Consider the following 17,114-nt stretch of genomic DNA (forward strand, 5'->3'; position numbering starts at 1 on the left):
ACTTGATGGTGTCCTTGGACTTGCAGAGCGTGCATTTCCATATAACCATCCTGCTGTCCAACAGGTGTTACCTGTGGTTCAAGCTCACCAGGAGCATTTTGAATTTACCATTCCTCCCTTCGGTCTCACCAACGCCCATCTCAGGGGTTCACAAAAGTGATGGAAATGGTCGCTACCCTTCTTTGGAGATCGGGAGTTCATGTGTTTCTGTTTCTCCACAACTGGCTGCTGAAGGCAGACTTGCAGCAGTCACCTGTGGACTACCTCCAGTCTACGACAGAACTTTTGACATTGTTGAGTTTCACCGAAATCCATTTATGCCAGACTCTGGTACAGATTCATAACCTCAAGCAGTGCCTTAGACACTGCCATTTTCAGCCAAAGCAGTCAGATGTTCTTTTGTTTGTCTTTATCCCTGCAAGGCTTTGCAATTGGCACTTTAAATGTTTTTTTGTCCCTCCTGTTGGCCTTTCTTTGTTTGCTGGATCACCCATCCTTGTTTAAATCACCTGTTATGAAGAGATCTATTAAACGTTTGACATACCTGTTTTCTCCCAAGTTGTTTGTGGTACCACTTTGGGATTTTAAATTGATCTTGACTTTTCTCATGTGTACGGCCTTTTAGACTATGCATAGCTGCGCATTACAACTCCTGACATTAAAAACTATCTTCATCATTGTGATCACATCAGCTCGTCTTGTGAGTGATCTGCAGACACAGTCTTTGTAACTGCATTTCACCACATTTTTTCTTTACTAATTTGTGCTGTGGACTTAGGCGACCTTTCTACCAAAAGTTATGACTCCCTTCCATGTTGGACAATCCATTACTCTGCCAGTATTCTTTGCTCCCACTCACCCCTAGAAAGAGGAGGCGAGGCTACATCGGTTGGATCTTAAAAGGACTTTAAGGTTCTACATAGATCCTACCATGGATCAACGTTTGGATGATGAACTTTTTGTGACATTCTCTAAAACTGAGAAAGTAATAGCTGTGTAGAAGGGGAATCCTGTGGAGGTGGAATAATCCTCTGCGTTAAGATCAGCTATGCGCTGGCTAAGAGAGTCCTCAGAAGGTCTGCATGCCCATTCCACCAGGCTAAGGTAGCTACAACTCTTTTTGTGTGAGGGCTGCTAACCCTTGACATGTGCCAGGCTGTGAAGTTAGTGTCCGTGTATACATTCACAAAGCACATTTTCCTTAACAGCCAGGTCTAGCAGGAAGGCCTTTTTGCCTGCTAGTTTATACACAATTTTAGGACTGAGCCTGCTCCACAGACCCTTCACCTTGGGAATACAGTGCTTTGGTGTCTAATCTAAAATGAGGAATCTGTGGTTAACAGTATCCATCAGAAGTTATCACCATCTTTCAGGTGGATACTGTATCTTACTGCAAATTCCTCACTGTGTTCCCACCTCCCCAATTCTGTGGAGTGGCCTCTTTTTAACATTTAAAAAGGTCCCACGTTAGTACTGAGCACAGTGTCGTCAACAACAACAAGGATTATCTGCACTGTATTTTGACACTCTTTGCAGACATGCTGAAGCCTCAGCAAGGAATACTCTGTCCTGGTTCAGTGCTTTTGGTGCTACGGACAACGGATAAAAGAGGGATTATGGATTCAAGTTTAGTCAGGTGAAGCCCAATATTTTTACAGTGATTTGACATATGAAATCTGGTCAGAGAGAAATGGAAGATGCATTTCTGTTATCAAAGTTAATTTTGAATACTATATTGTAGCTTATGTTACTTAGAAAGATAGTTGCATTTGTTAAATTTTCAAGTGTACAGTGGAAACCGCAGGGCCAAGTACACACTGAACAGGATTGGGGACACATTCTGCAAAAGAACAATGCTAGACCTTTGGCAATACAAAGACAACAGTTATTGCATCAGTAAAGGGGGTGTGTGCATCCTCTGTATTCTAAACTTAAAAAAATAGAATTGAAATAAGAGTGAGGCAGCCTAAATATTAACAAGGTTCTTCTCAAATTGTTGTGTATAAATTGTATATGACAAGGCTCAGGTGTGGTGATTTCTTTCTTATTTAAAGGTTATGGGTTTAAGTATTTTCAAGTTATTAAGCTGTCATTTACATTCTTATGGTCTGCTTTTTAGGTCTCGCCTGGCGACGCAGCTCGAAAGGGCTGTCGCCAGCGAAATCTATTGTTACTGACTTGCTTCGGAAGGGAGACAGGAGATGTGCACAAGCAGAACGGACTGGAATTGTGATCGCATACGATGGCATTACTTTCACTTTCCCATCCCCCCCGTCGGCTCCACGGAGACAGCTTTTTAAATTGGTCTCTGTAATATGAAGACCATAACTCAGTGCCTACAAGTCTTAAGTACTCCCAGCATGTTCCCGTACCTACATGTCAAACATATACAAAGCACACCTCAATGGCTGCTGAAAGTGTCAAACGTAACGGGGTCAATGACCGAGAGTATGGTAGCTTCCAGCACTTTGATAGTGCCTTCTGTTCCCGGCTCGTCAACGCGCACCAAAGTAAGTGCTTGTCTCTGGTAATCACTGCACACCTTGGCATTATTCATAAGTACAACACCCCTGATAAGTAGCAGTTCTTCTGGGGTTCTTACCTCCGAGTCCTCCTTAAACTGCGGCAGGGGTGGAAACTCAGGCTTCATATTCTCCATGTCCCCGAGCCTAGCTGGTGGGCAGGGTGGAAGAAAGGCGTCTGGGTTTGGCAGAGCGGTTATTTCGGTAATACAGGTGACGGTTCCTTGTGATCCAGCGCAAGAGCAGCTAGCAAATCTAATTCAGCCGCCATGCTGCTCCTATTCAACGGGCGGGCACGCGCGGCCGTGCGCTCCCGGCTCCAGGAACTTGTTCTCCCGGGCCAGCATCGCCAGAGACACAGGAGGGTGGATCTAGAGGGCAGCGCGCAGAGGCCGATCTGGGCGGCAGCGAAGCTCGCTTAATCTCCTCTCTAGGTGCACTCCCGGCCTCCCTGTCCGAAGCTTCAGTGAAACCGCGAACCTCCATCACTTGCGAACGGCAAGTTGTACGCTGCACTCAGGCTGTTGGGTCCTTGTACCGCACCACGAGCTGATTGTTAAGGACTTCCCGTCCGGTGATTCATGCCTGGGATCGCCCATGTAGAGCAGTGCTGCAAACTGCAGAGTGGGGTTGCATGCCGTGCACTATTTGAGAGCTTCACTTCCATTTGATACTTAATATTGCCCTTACTCGGAGGAAGAAGGAAGAACTTATTTTTTAGCAGAGCCCATTAGGACTGGCTGTTCTATTTATAACATTTGGGAAAAGCGTTTTGTAAATCTGCTTCTTCTGCTCTTTGGACAACCCACATGCGGCCCGCCTGAATTTTTAAATACATTTATATAGGGCTTACTACCCCTGACGAGGCGTTGAACCACTTTACGGAGTAGGACGCTACCCCATACCGAAGGTTAGTGATCAGTTCATTAGTTGTCATGGTTAGTTTTTCACGCTCATTGAGTGCATTCACGTTAGTTTGTTTTCGGTGCATTATTAACACAAATGTGAGCATTAGAGCGGGCTATGTGAGAAGCAAGTGCTTGCTGGAATTAATAAAATAGTTATGGTTTCCGAAAGAGCTTAAGCTCAATAGGCATCAGATTTAGAATTACTTACATACAGGAGAGGCAGGTAGAAGGGAAACAGTGGTGCACTTACAAAAAATAGGGACTGGAAGTAAGTAAAACATTTGATAGAATGTACATTTTGAATGCAGGATTTTATGGAATATAGCAGGTGGAGAATTTTTGCATGCAATTTATATATGTAAAGCTGTTGAAAGAAACACTTTTCAATTCTGCTCCTGAGAAATGTAGCTTACACAATCTTTCTAGAGGCACTTACAAGGTTGACACAGATACTTCTAACACTGAAAAGGAAGCTGAGTCAGTGCTCGCAAAATCATAAAGTTTTTACTAGACCTGCAGGTCTAGTAACTTTAATAATCTACTCGACCTAGCTGTAATGTACTTAACCCGTGAACTGGTCACAAATTGTGTGATCCAAGGCAAATGTTTTGTCGTATGGAGCCACCTTTTTCTTTATTATCACATAAAAGAGCACATTCAAATATGCAAGTTCAGTATTTCTGCTGTACAAAAAAATCTTTATTTACTATACTAAATGTTTGTTCCATGTATAACAAGAATCAAGCCCATATATAGGATACACATGATTCCTGGCTTGCCTCTTACTTCACTAATAGCATTGTCATCTGGGCAGGAGCATTAATAATTCCCAGAGCATGTTTAACAAGCATTTGCAATGTGTTAGGTCTCGCATTTGCGAGAGTTTGAGCTATTTTTATTGTAAATGACATTGCCTTTTATTTATGTTTTGGTTTTTGAAACATAAATAAAAGCCATTGTCATTTACAATGCCAATAGGTCAAACTCGCGTAAATGCGAGACGTATTGCATTGCAAATGCTTGTTATCTTGAGGTCCCACTTTTTTGCACAAACTCTTTTTGGTTTGATTGTCCTTTTAGTTTCTATAAAAGTGTTTTAGTTCATCCTGGGAGATGTAACTTCCTATGGCCAAAATAGTCAAAGGAAATACAGTAAAATTATTTTTTTTAACTCAAGCTAGAGAAATGTCAAATCTAATGGACCTACCATACATAGGACATTATATGTATGTTTTCTTTTAACAGGGGTTTCTTTAGAAAACTTCCAGGACTGCAAAGAGTTGCTTATCCCCTCTGGTACACAAAACTACATGGTGAGGATGAGAGTATATGATGTTAACAAACGACAGCTAAATCTGACGATCCGCATTGTATGCCGAGCTGAAGGGTCCTTAAAGATATTCATCTCTGCACCATACTGGTTGATTAATAAAACAGGTATGTTCCATTTTTTCTTTTGTTTGCTTTGTTGAACGTTTAAGACTATAATGCATGGTATATACATCAAGGGCCATCTTCAACCTGTTTGACTTTTTCAGTCACATGAGGTGAATTGAGGAGATGAAAACTGAACTTGATGCTCAGCTTTGTAGTTGCAGAGAATTAGTGGCCAAATTGACTTGCTCACTGTTTGTTATATGTGGGCTGTTTGTAAAACAGATTGACGAAACCTTTCTCTTTAACCTGTTGGCAAGAATTCTTCAACAGAGAGAAGAACGAGTGGTGTATCAGAATAGGGGATGCCTCAAGAAATGGGAGAAAGTGTGGGGGGGGGGCTGGCGGGCTTTTCAGGGTTTTAAAGATGAAGGATGATATATTGTACAGAGGATAAATATAGCCTTTTTGATTGTCTGTTTTTATGTGGGTATGTATTTATGCTGCACCACATAAATTTGTTTCCACAGAAACATATTTTCCAAAGCTATGTAGTCTTTGTTTTGTCTTAGGGCAAAATAACAACTGTTTCCATCATTACAGTGCTTCATTAATTAGATCTAAGCTTTATGAAAATCTAGTAATGAGAATTAGTTTACCCTCACCTCATAAGTACTCATCTAGATTGCTGCCATTATAGGTGGGGTGTTTGAAAATAAGAGTGATTAATGAGTAAATCTGCCATTATAGGTGGGGTGTTTGAAAATAAGAGTGATTAATGAGTAAATCACTCCTTTTTCTAAGTCATGTTAATAAACTGTCTTACTAAATTAGATGCTTCTTATGTGTAATGTATAAATCTTTACTTGTGCGGATCCTCTCCTTTTCTTAACTTTCAGTGAAACTCGAAACCTGCCTGCACAAGAGTAAATAATGATATCATTTGTACTCTCCCTAGTTAACCCAGTTAGCTAGAGCTATTTACATTGGTGTCTTCCCAGTTTAACCCATTCTATCCAAGAAAGTAGATAAATAAATAATGATGTGAGCATGAGCAATTATTTCTGAATTAGTTACCATCTCCAGACTAAGGTGCACATTTTAGGTGCTAGGGAGTAGGAGAATTCATAAAAGTTTTTTGTGTGTTTTCTTTACTGTTTTGCAAGGGGGAAATCTTTAAACCATGCTTGTTGGCATAATTCTCTCACTCACATACATTATAGGAAAAATCTTCTTTTCAAAACTCTTCTTTTTAAGGACGGTTTTCCAACAAGGAACGTTATGTACATGTGGCAAAAGGTATGATTAAAAAAATTGCAGTTTGTTAAGTTTGCCACACTTCCGTGGTGCAATTTTAATTTTGCACACGAACCCCTGTCAAAGCTCAGTTTTCCCAGAAATGTCTTCACACTTAAAAAAAATTACAGTACAAAGCTAACTTCTATCTAGGCTTGTCAAATATGCAAATAGTTTACTGAGTGGGAATGTCTTCTGAGATCAGCTTTCCCCCACGCTACAGCTCTTGGCCATGGAGGCTTTCCCTTTGGGTACTATTCCTTGGTGGGAAAGCCCTGAGAGGTTTGTATCTCACACCCTTCCTCAGGATAAAACTTCACTGAATCTTTGGATTTTTACAGTCAGATCCTCAAATCCTGTCAGATGAGTATGGCTGGGAACCTGCTAATCAGGACCCCAGCCACTGTGCTTCCACCCCAAATCTGACATCGTAAGCACTTTGGTACCTCCACAATTGGCTACTGGTGTACCTTTGTAAATCTCTAGTTTATGGTACTAAGGTACCCAGGGCATAGGTACACTAGGGGTCTCCCATGGGCTGCAGCATGTATTATGCCACCCATGAGAGACCACTTAAAATGTGACTACAGGACTGCCATTGTAGCCTGGGTAACCTGGTGCTAGCACCACTTACAACAGATGTAAGTTTCCTTATATCTGAGGTAACTACACTTAAAACCTATAAGTCACCCCTAAGGCAGGCCTTTTAATCCTGAAGGCAGGGTGCTGGGCCTTAAGTGTGAGGAATCCCCTGCATGAGATGGACACCCCCTACAAACCCCTTAGTCAATGCTCCTGGCTTTGTAAGTGCAGTCAGCCATCTTGATACATATACTGGCCATGCGCCATTACGTAGTGGCTAACTATATAGTGGCTGTGCTGAACCTAGGCATGTTGGAATCATACCCCAACACAGTTACCGGTGATGGAGGTATGATTCCATTCACTGTGGGGGCTCCTCCGGGAAACCCCCAGCACTTCCAGTAACAGCTGTAGGAAGGTGGATATCTGACTATGGTTACCCCCAACTTTTTTTGCCTAGTGCTTTACTGGTTTTCGACTTAGATGTGGCTGTGGGCCTGCTAATCAGACCCACAGCCCTGCTGTTCTCTCTCTAAATTAATACTATGTACTTTAGGTGCATAACCCATTTGGATAGGATCACCTTATTGGCCCCTGTACAGTGTACCCTAGGTACCCAGGGCGTAGGTGTACCCTAGGCCTACCAGGGGCTGCAGCATGTATTATGCCACCCCTGGCCTGGCCTTCCATTTTGACACAACTGGCTGATCACTCAGCTGGGGCAAGGTCGTGTAGTCACCCCTTGCTTAGGTGTAGTATTCCTATACCTAACTTACATATAGACACATGTGTACCTATCAGTCACTCCTATGGCAGGCCTTGACAATCCTGGAGGCAGAGTGCTTGGTAACATGTGAGATGGTGCTCTAGCATGAGCTGAGCCTGTCTGCAGCTTTCGGAACCTTGTCCTTATAGCTGTTCTATGATATAGCCTACCATATACTCTTAAAGTGCCTTATAATCTTAGACGGTTATGGTAACTATGGTTTGGCTTTATCGAAACATGTCGTGTAAGGTGTCTAACACTGTGGAATAATACCCCCATGCCATTTCTGGACATGAGAATATTATTCCCCCCTTCTAGAGGGAAAGACATGTTAAAATCATACTTCAACTGTTAGCCTCTGACCAAAGCCTCAGCATCACAAAATGGATGCTGCTGCTACGACACAAGTCTGACCTCCTGCAGCTGGGAGTGATCCCAGCCAGGGAGGCCTGGACAATAGGTTTCCTGCTTGGGGAGATGCTAGCACCTCCCCAGACAGCCTTTAGTGTATTGGGGCAGGGTGGGCTGAAAGGAATGAGACATGCCTGGGGCACACAAGGTGTTCCTTGCATAGTCCAGTTCAAACCGGCGCTGGGGCACTCCAGCCCCAGCTCTGGCGCGAAACTGGACAAAGGGAAGTGGGTGTAACCACCCCCTCCCAGGTCCCACCCATAAGGCGTGACCTAGCAGGTATCCCAGCCCCCCAGATTAGTATAAGAGTGGGAGTTGGGCCTCAAGACTTTAGATTATCCTGAACCTGCAAAACTGAACAGAAACTCTGGACCTTCGACATTCGACGAAAGAAGAAGACTGAAGAATCTCCCTTGTAGCCAAGGAGTGGCTACCCTGTGCAAACAGGCACCATCAAGAGACTACCCTTTGCTTTGCCCACGTTCTACGAGGAACCGACTGCAGAGCCTGATCAGAGCCTTGACTTCCAGACTTCTCCAACCCTGATCCACATCTACAGCAGAGCTGAGATCCGTGGAGGCGACGAGCGACGTGGGACCGGCAACCTGGAAAAAGTGGCTAGTAACTTAAAGCGCAGCTTCTGAGGTACCCTCGAAGTTGTGCACCGGGGATTGAGAAGCCCCAACCCCAAGCACCATCTGCACCGAAGATCAGCCCCCCACACTCCACGAGTCCTGCGTGGGGCCCTTCAGCATTTTCCTGCTTGCCGCGTCTGTCCGGTTGCTTGCCCGCTGGCTAGTGGCCTTTGTGACGACGCACCCTGAAATCTTCTGCGCTGGTTTGGCTCCTCCAGACTGGCTCCCGCTTCTCTGCAAAGAAGAAGCACCCCAGACCTTCCTGGTCTGCACCAGAAGCAAGTCCTTCGTTCTTCGTGGGTTCCGCTTGCCAAGGCTTGGTGAGTCCTAGTCCAACTTCGACGCCGCCGACAGCAAGAGCCTTCGTGGGACAGCTCGCCTCCTGGTCCTGGTCGTCCTCGACGCTTCCTGGTCCTCCTGGCTGCAGCGACAAGCTTCACCTTCACCTGCAATCTTCACGACATTGCCTGGTTCCTTCCTGGTTCCACGTGGTCACTGGCTAGTGACCTTGACTCTGTCCCTTCTGCTTGCAGGTTTCCTCTCTTCTTGATCCCAGCCTTGGGATCCACCGGACACTCTTCACTGACTGCCTGTCAGCATCTTTCTTCAGGCATCCATAGGAGTCGACGACGAAAACAACGCATCTTCACCCCTATGCACCCGCAGCCTGTGGGCTAGGTAACTTGGGTACTCCGGTGCTCATCAGGATAGTGACTATCCTAGTGTCTAGTTTTCAAGTCTCAACTTCCTAGCTACTCCGGAAGTGTCCTAAATCTACCGTTTTCTAAACTGTACTATTGCTATTGACTTTTACGCATTACGCGTGAGTGTTTCCACTCTGCACACGAATCCCGTGGGCCTCCCACTTCCTAACTAACGCTAGTGTAGTGTAGCCCCAGCGATTCCCTAGGCCTAGGCCTATTCTATTTCCGTGACAGTGGTCCTTATACCACTTACTTAGTATATGGTTTGCGTGGCCCCTAGGGCCTAACTGTATTACTTACCTGTGTGACTTAATGTATGCTTAAATAAGACTGTGTTGTACTTACCTCTAATCTCATAAAGAGTGCTGAGGGTTTGACTAGAATAAATACACTTTATTTTATATATATATCTGTTGTGGTGTCCTTTCATTTGGTATTCAAGGGATTATATATGGTATCACAGCTGGCTTCACATGCCATTCAGAGTTTAGCCTAAGACTGCTCTTGTCCATGCTACCACTAGGATAGCTGGTCTATAAGGTTGACTTTACAACCAATCACCATAAGGGTATTTGGACTGATATAAGGTGTACACTAGAACTAGTGACATCATACATCAGGCCAACTTCTCACAACAGCCTTTCAGGGTCGGCTAGCAAGCTAGTGCTGCTGTCGACCCCCGACTCAATTCTGCCCTCCTGCTGCTGAGCTGAGCTGGAGCAGAGGAAGGTAGAACAATAGGTTTCCTGTCACAGGAATGTGTGACCACCTCCCAGACAGAATTTAGTGTATTAGGCTCGGGTTGGGGCGCTTGCCAGTGCCACCAGACTGCTTTGAAGGGCACTTTTGGTGCCCTCATTGCATACTCTAGTTAGAACCACTTCTGGAAGCCCTTGAATCCCACTCTGGGGTGAAACTGGACAAAGGACATGGGAGTACCCCCCATCTGTCCAGCCCCTCCACTGGAAGGGACCTCTGAGTTGTCCTAACTCCTTTCTTAGGGTATAAAATGGCTTACCGGTGGGTGGGTCCTCAGATCCATCATGGGACAAGACTCAAGCCTGAAACCACATCACTCTTTGACCGTCTGGACACTTGGACTTCTCTGTACTTTGCCTTTAACCAAGACTGCATCAAGGAAGACTCCTGCTGCTCCTGGTCTCACTGTTCTACAAGTCTTCTTAGTTGTCTGTGTCTGTGCTTCTTCCAGCATCTTCAACAGACCTGTGGGCATCAAGGACACCTAAAGTAATGTCCCTCGGAGTGAAATAGTCACTCCCTGCATCTGCAGGCACCGCAACAAAGCTGACCGGTCTGCTGCTCCTAACGACCCACGGACTTCGAAGGGCTCAGCAACACAGGTGGTGGTTCTGCAACACCCTCGATGCCTGACCTATCCTCTCAGCAAGTTTGAGACCAGTATACCTCGTCGGAACTGCTGGGACCGAACCCCTGTGCACAGCGTCGACTTGCCGTTGCCAAGACTTGTTGGCTCTTCACTCCAGAGGTCTTCGGGCTACAAGAAGTCCAGCCTCCAGCATCTCCTCGATGTCCCCAATTCTTCTGAGTCTCCTGGTACAAGTCCCTACTTCGGTCGTAGTTCCCATTCCACTTTCTTAATATATGGTTTTGGTTTCCCCCTGTAGACCACTGTGTATTTTGCTTACTTACCTATTTGCAATTGAAGTATTGTTGTGTAATTGGGTTAAAATCTCTCTGTAGGAGATATACCCATGTGTAAGTGAGTGTTATGTAATAAATAGACCTATTTTTATATATACACTGTGTTGTTCTTTTTCAGTTATCCTACACTACATGATTAATCTAGTAAAACAAGCGGCTTAACACTCCTTCGGGATAAACTTGAAAGCTGCTCTCTGCAGCTACCACTTCGAGAGCTTTCTAAGGTTGTCTAAGACCACTTACATCACCATAAGGGTTGTCTGGATTAGTGCAAGGTGCTTCATTTAAATAAGTGTGCACCATATACTGAGCCAGCTTCTTACAGTGACCTGCTTTGCAGCTGTCGTCGCCATAGCTCAACGTCAATTATACTGACATTGACCAGACTAAGCCTTCCAGAGCACATGGACCTCATTCAGATGTGGACAAAACCACTGACCGTGACTCAGATGTGCCTGTTAATAGCGATATGTCCTTCATCATGGTTGAGCTCAAGACGGGCTTCCAAGATATGGACTCTTGTTTTGATACCCTTGCCGGTCACATGGATACAATGGGGAGCAGCAGGAATGCGATTTCACGATGTGGAGGGGAGAATATCCGCACTGGAAGATGTTGCTACTACCTCGCAGAAAAGGATGGACAAGATGAAACGTTTTCTAAAACTAGTTGCGATCAAGAACGAGGACTTTTAAGCGAGGTCCCGTAGGAACAATAGCCGTATATCTGATATTGCGTAAACCACCAACAGGGGTCGCCCTGACACTTCTTATTGACCGCTTCAGGTTTTCTACCATCTTTGCTATGGAGTGGGCGCATTGCTCCCTGGGCCCTAGGCCCCCTGAGGGCACCCCACCCGCTACCTAATAGCACACTCCTCAACTACAAAGGCAGAGATGTCACCCTTTATCTTGCTCATGTAAGAGGCCCACTCCAATATCGGGGCACCGATATCTCCCTTTATCCTGATTTCACCCGAATGGTACAGGCGGCCCGCCGGAAGTTCAATGATGCTAAAAACTATCTTTGTAAACTTGGCCTTAGATACGCAATGCTTTATTCAGCCAGACTCGTGGTAGTATAATTGGAAAACTCCCATCTTTGATACACCTGTGCATGTGACAGCCTTTTGCAAAAAATTGCTATGTAAACTATCTCCTCCTAGGCCGACATCCCCAGAACACCAGTGCAAGTGCACCTCGATGTTCACTTTCGACTGAATACACTGGCTCGAAGTAACTGTTCTGATTTTATCTCTGAGCAGAACTTTCTGAATATTACTATTCTGTTCTCTATTTCTTGTATTGCTTATCATCTAACCTTGCTATTTGTACAAGTTCCTATTGTATATTTGCGGTTAATTATTATCTCCTTTGTATGCTTCCTTTCTAAATAGGCAGCTGCTTGCTGAGTTGTTACCACGCCCCCAAGGTGAACTCCAACTCTTTCAAAATGGGATTATTTTTTTTTGTTTCTCCTCCTTGGGATTCGCTGGATGTCTTACTATCTGGTGTGGGTGGGGTGCAGCGAGTCTAATTTTTTGTTTTTGTTTATGTTGAGTTGTCATTATATGTTTGTACGCTGTGACACATCACACACCTTATACATCATCGCCTCCTGCATGTCTATTCCTGCTCTCCCTCATTTGGTATGCCATCCCACGATATGACTAGGGCACTCGATTTCTCACTGATTTCATGGAACATACATGGAATAAACAACCCACGTAAAGGGAAGCTGGTACTGTCCTACTTGAATAGACACAGTATCAAGATTGCTTTTCTACAGGAGACACACCTCCCCTCCAGAACTGGCCATACGTATGCCAAGACATGGGGAACTCACCGTCACTTTTCCTGCTACTGCTCGTATTCCTGTGGCATCTGCATCCTTATCTATAAAAGTGCCCCCTTCATTGTCCATACCTGTCACTTAGATCTGAATAGGCGGTATGTTATCCTCCCAGGTACAATTGCAGACAAGCGTGTTGTATTTTCCAATGCTTATGCTCCAAATGTGGACAACCCCATCTTCTTTTAAGACCTTTTTGCTCTTATGGGTCGAGAGGACGTGGATCATGCGATACTGGGTTGTAACTTCAATATGCCACAATGTTTAAACGCTGACATCTGAAAGAGACTATTAGTTATAGATTCCTTTCCTTAGAATTACCCACAGGCGTCAGACTGGATCCGGAGAATTTTTCCCCAGCAGTACCCCTGCGCGTCGGTAGGTAGTGTCGGTCAACTCTGTGTTCGTCGTTGGCGACGTGAATTCCGGAATGACGTCGCGGTATCCACTTGGACGCCGCCTCTGCACGCTTACGTCCGTTCTTTCTTTTTCCGCACCAGCCAGCGCAGATCCGGAGAGAGCGGTACCCTTGGTCGATTTTTGACTAAAGCTTTTTCAACATCTTTTTCGAGTCGTTCGCCTCCTGGTGCAGGTATGGATGTCCCATCGGCATACCGGCTTCAAGCCTTGTTACTCCTGTCACAAATTTATGTCGGTCACGGACCCACACCTTGTGTGCCTCTGGTGTCTAGAGCATGACCACAACTCAAGGTTGTGCTCAAAATGTCGGGCCATCAACCCAAAGTCTTTGTAGGAGCGGTCCCGAAAGCTTTTGGAGGTCCGGCAGTCAGATCCTTGCCGCTCGAGGTCCCGGTCGAGAGGGAGGTAGCAGGACCGGTCGCGGAGCCACCACCATCATTCATCTTCGAAGTCTTCATCTGCAGGTAAGTTGAAGCCCTAGAAGAAGGAGAAGAAGCACTGTTGCTCTTTGCCTTTTCCCCGTCTGGCAGCTGGCGGGACGCGGAAGGTCATCGTCCTTCGTCTCCTCCCACAGAGCCTGCTGGGATGGCTCCGAGCCTCCCTCCCAACCCAGGAGCCGGAGCATCCCCTGTCCAGCTTTTTGCATTTTATGAAGCCCTCCACTCCATCTTCGGGCAACCTGACTCTGCCGGCGCGCCTTCGAGCCCCACAGACTCGGCTGGGGTTTCTAGGCCTTCAATGCCGGCGTCTCCGGTCCCGGCTCCGCAGGACCCCCAGGGATCCAGGCCTGGATCCGGATCGGCGCAGGTTGACCTCACAACCTCTCCCCCGGTGCCAATTCCTCTGGTGACGCCTCCGCTGCCAGGCGTGTCCCCGGCCGGTATCAACCCCGGCCTCCACCTCGACTTGGACACGTAGCCGGACTGGCATCGGTGGGTACTATTGTACCACTTTTCTACCCTGGCGTTCCTTTTCAGTCTTGAGTGGCAGCCAGAGGAGGGTGAGGAGGACTAGGAGGGGGTCTGTTGACACTCTGGCAGACCAGCTAGAAGAGCCAGACTGGAGAGAGGAGTTGGGTGAGGCCAGTGGTCTGGATGCATCACCAGAGATTGGTATGCTTTCTACCCCTACCGTGGCCACGGAGGAGGGAGCCTCCTACGCTGTGGTGTTACGTAGGGTGGCTGAGGCCTTGAGCTTCCTATGGTGGCACTCAGAAGTAACCTCCTGACTGAAGTGCTTCAGCCAGTAGCGGCGTCTTCGCAGCCCCTGCTGAAGTTTAATGAGGCCCTTACAGACATCCTGCTGGGCACTTGGTCCAAGCCCACCACAGGGTCTTCTGTGGATAGGATGATTGCCCGACGCCACCGCCCGGCACCGGGCGACCCAATTTTCCTCTCCCAACACCCTACCCCTGAGAGCTTGGTGGTCCAAGCCTCAACATCTAAAGGCACATTCCCTACTGCTCCCTGAGATAGCAAATCCAAGAAGCTGGACCATCTTGGGAAGAAAATGTTCGCTTCTGCCAGCTTAGGACTGCGGTCAGTAAACACTGCATGTCTCTTTGGCCGCTACAGCGACTCTGTGTGGAACACGGTTGCGCAAGAGCTGCCACAGTGCCTGGAGGAGACCCGGACTGTACTCTCCCCTGCGATCGCAGAGGGGGGAGATGCAGCAAAGTTCGCCATTCGATGTGGGCTGGATACTGCCGACTCGTTAGGTTGGACAATTTCTACGTCAGCCTGGCTGAGGTCCACTGGCTTTTCGGGGGGATTTCCAGTCTACCCTTTTGTGCATACCCTTTGATGGCCGTCGCCTGCTAGGCGACAAGGCGGACAGTGCGCTTGAGCGCTTCAAGGACTCTAGGGCTACGGCCAGATTCTTGTACCTCACTGCCACCTCTTGCCCCGTTCAGTCCGCCTTTCGCCCCTTTCGTGGCTACGGAAGAGGTGCCCCAGCACGTTACACCCAGGGCCACAGGCCGGCGCAAACTATGCAGCCTCTGCGTGGCCAGGGATGTGGGACCCACCGCCATGGTCTGAGGGCGGCCCACTCCACTAGTGCCCCCTCTGCATGAGCCTCAAAGCCTTCCTATTCTGACCTTTCAGGTCCACCAGCTGCCAGTGGGCGGCAGTATCGGCTATCACCTCCCCCACTGGTACAACGTTACGTCGGACAGGTGGGGATTGCAGCTAGTCAGATGGGGCTACTCCCTTCCCTTTGACACTACTCCTCCCTCCATGCCACCAACACTTCATTGCATGTCGGAGGATCACTTGGCCCTTCTCCATCAGGAAGTTACGGTTCTCTTGGCCAAGGGAGCTATCGAGCAAGTCCCTGTCCCAGAAGTAGGTCGTAGTTGTTATTCCCACTACTTCCTGGTACCCAAGAAGGACAAAGGCCTGCGATCTTGGATCTCATGGACGTCAACCGAGAAGTTCAAAATGTTGACATTGGTTCAGGTCCTGTCTGCCCTCGATACTGGAGACTGGATGGTACTGTTGGATTTGCAGGACGCTTATTTCCACATCTCCGTCTTGTCTGCCCACTGGCGTTCCTATGGTTCATGGTAGGCCACGAGCATTTCCAGTTTACCGTGCTCCACTTTGGCCATACCAGCTCCCCTCGGGTGTTCATGAAAGTGATGGCGGTAGTCGCAGCTCAGCTCTGCAGATTAGGGGTTCCAGTCTTCCACTATCTCGACGACTGGTTGTTGAAGGTGAGTTCGCACCAGGCTGTCGTCTCCCATCTCCAGACTACGGTGGACCTCCTGCACTCGCTGGGGTTCACTATCAACGTGCCGAAGTCACAGCTGATACCCTCTCAGAAGCTCCTTTTCATCAGGGCAGTTCTGGATACAGCGCAATTTTGGGCTTATCCTCCCGAGCAGCGGGTCCGGGATATTCGAGCGATGATACTGATTGTTGGACTTGGCCCTTTGTGCAGGGTCATCCCTGAAATTTTTACCTTCCTCCTGTATTTGTTCTGACCTGTTGTTGGCTGTTCTATGACTCTGGGCATTTTACCACTGCTGATCAGTGCTAAAGTGCATATGCTCTCCCTACTGTAAAATGTATATGTTGGTTGGATTCCATGATTGGCTTAATTGGTTTACTGTCAGATCCCAGTAAAGTGCACCAGGAGTGCCCAGGCCTTGTAAATACAAATGCTGCTGGTGGGCTTGTAGCACTGGTTGTGCCACCCACAGAAGCGGCCTAGTAAAATGTATCTAAGGTCTGCCATTGCAGAACCTGCGTGCAGTCTGGTACTGCCATGCTGACTGGGCAAGTGCACCCACTTGCCAGTCCCTAAACCTTCCCTTAACTTCATATTAGTCACCCCTATGGTAGGCCTAAGGGCAGGGTGCATTGTAAGCATAAGGTAGGACAAGCCCTGATGTGTGTGGCATGTCCTAATAGTGAATTACAGCCATTTTCGTTTTTCACTATTGCAAGCCTACCTGTTCCCATAGGCCAGAATGGGCTGTTAGAATTGTTACATCCTATGATCCTAACAGACCCAGAGAACATGGTAGAAAATTGAGTTTAGTATGCCTGAACTCAGAATAATAAAATACATCTTTTAGTAAAGTTTATTTTAATATTCTGTGTTTGCAAATTAGAAAGTTGGTATTTGCTTGCCTACCATTTCAGCCCGCCTCTGCTATGATCTGTATCTGCCTGTCTGGTTTGTGTGAGTGACAGGGTTGGGGAAACCCAGAGGGGCAGGGCTAGGTAGCCTGGTGGTGAATAGAGAGATTGACATCCAGATGGGTGGGAGGAGTGCACCTGGACTCTGAATAGGGCTGTGCTCTGCCACCACAATGCTGGCTTCACCTCCTGTGGAGCGGCTGATGTCTCTGCCCTGCACCCTGAATAGAAGGTCAGAGTCATGTCAACAAACTGCTCAGGAACTGGTTTGGACTGGGCAAAGGCCCCTCTACCCCAGAGGAACAAAGGAATTAG

General features: G+C 47.0%; 1 protein-coding gene across 2 annotated transcripts in view; it reads left to right on the forward strand.

Moving 5' to 3' along the window:
• VPS13D (vacuolar protein sorting 13 homolog D) overlaps positions 1-17,114 on the forward strand; it is a 2,738,381-nt gene that overhangs the window by 1,555,104 nt on the left and 1,166,163 nt on the right. For both annotated transcript variants that reach the window (XM_085608633.1, XM_085608634.1), the window contains exon 48: positions 4,676-4,867. In XM_085608633.1, the coding sequence (XP_085464759.1) occupies positions 4,676-4,867 (192 nt within the window). The remainder of the gene's footprint in view (positions 1-4,675; positions 4,868-17,114) is intronic.

The sequence above is a fragment of the Triturus cristatus genome, chromosome 1_2, assembly GCF_964204655.1.
Source record: "Triturus cristatus chromosome 1_2, aTriCri1.1, whole genome shotgun sequence".
NCBI lineage: Eukaryota > Metazoa > Chordata > Amphibia > Caudata > Salamandridae > Triturus > Triturus cristatus.